Source organism: Terrapene carolina, unplaced genomic scaffold (genome assembly GCF_002925995.2).
Source record: "Terrapene carolina triunguis isolate 2854851 unplaced genomic scaffold, T_m_triunguis-2.0 Scaffold193, whole genome shotgun sequence".
Classification (NCBI taxonomy): Eukaryota; Metazoa; Chordata; order Testudines; family Emydidae; genus Terrapene; species Terrapene triunguis.
The window spans coordinates 9,933,049-9,934,208 of NW_020664544.1; the positions used below are offsets into that span (position 1 = coordinate 9,933,049).

Here is a 1,160-nt window from a genome sequence, read left to right on the forward strand (position 1 = left end):
AGTGCCCAGTATCCTGGGTGTGCAACGTGGCACCCAAGGCAGTGCCCGAGATGCCCAGACATGGAACATTGGACCCTGGGCAGTGCCTGGCGCCCTCAGGATATGTTCCCACTGCACCTCGGGTGTGTGACTGGACTGCAGCCCGGGTGGCCAGACCAGCGCTAGCTTTAATCTAGCGAACATGTCTAAAAATAGCAGCCAAGCTGAGGTGGCCAGAGGCTTCAGTGCCCCCCGGGACCATGTGACTCGCTCGTGCTGCTGCAGCGTCACTGCGATTGTTACTTGGGCTGGGCAATGCCCGGCACGCTGGGCGTGTAGCAGCCCACCCTGGCCGCCGCTGGACTCACCACGTTGCTCTTATGCACGGCCGGGTTCATGGTGAGCTGCACCACGAACCAGGTGGCATTTCGTAGGATGAAGGCTGTGATCAGGTTCCAGTGGATGATGTTCCGCAGGCACCTGATGCTCCTGTGCGCACAAGAGAGGATGGGAAGGGGCTGTTAGGACACCTTTGCCGTTCGGAGTCAAAGCGGTACCATCCTCTGCCCTATCTAATCTTTCCCCCGCCTCCCTGATGTCCACCGGCGGAGCTGGCCAATCAGTGCCAAGCGCGGGGTGGAGTTTGTGATGGGGGAGCTGGAGCTGAGACCCACCTAACTCATTGCAACCCTAAGAGCACCCCTCGGCCAGAGGGCAAGGGGCTCACTGGTATCATATGATGAGTTTCAGCTGGCCTGACCAGTTCAGTGAACCCCAACACACCAGGGGTTATACTCTGTATCTAAAAGGGTGACACACCCCCTCACAGGGGTCTAGATCTCGCCCCAAACATGGTGACACTCATCTCAACCTTCTACTAGGTGGGAGCAGCTCTTCGTCCCCACTGAACTGGGCTGCAGGCAAACTGGTGACCTACAAGGGACTTAAGGGGGTCCCAGAGCCCAGACTCTAGCCCGAGCCCGAATGTCTACGCCACAATTTAACAGCCCCACAGACTGAGTCCTGTGAGCCCGAATCAGCTGACCCGGGCCATCTGCGAGTGTTTAATTGTTGTGTAGAGGGACCCTAAGTCCCTGTAGAGAGGAGACTTAGTGGTGACTCTCCACAGTGCTCTGTGTGTGTGTGTGTGTGTGTGTGTGTGTGTGTGTGTGTGTGTGTGT

The 1,160-nt window shown here is 57.8% G+C and overlaps 1 protein-coding gene across 1 annotated transcript in view; it reads right to left on the minus strand.

Annotated features, from left to right (window-relative positions):
• CRHR1 (corticotropin releasing hormone receptor 1) overlaps positions 1-1,160 on the minus strand; it is a 99,723-nt gene that overhangs the window by 23,767 nt on the left and 74,796 nt on the right. Inside the window, exon 6 of the mRNA XM_026654758.2 lies at positions 348-468. Coding sequence (XP_026510543.1) covers positions 348-468 — 121 coding nt within the window. The remainder of the gene's footprint in view (positions 1-347; positions 469-1,160) is intronic.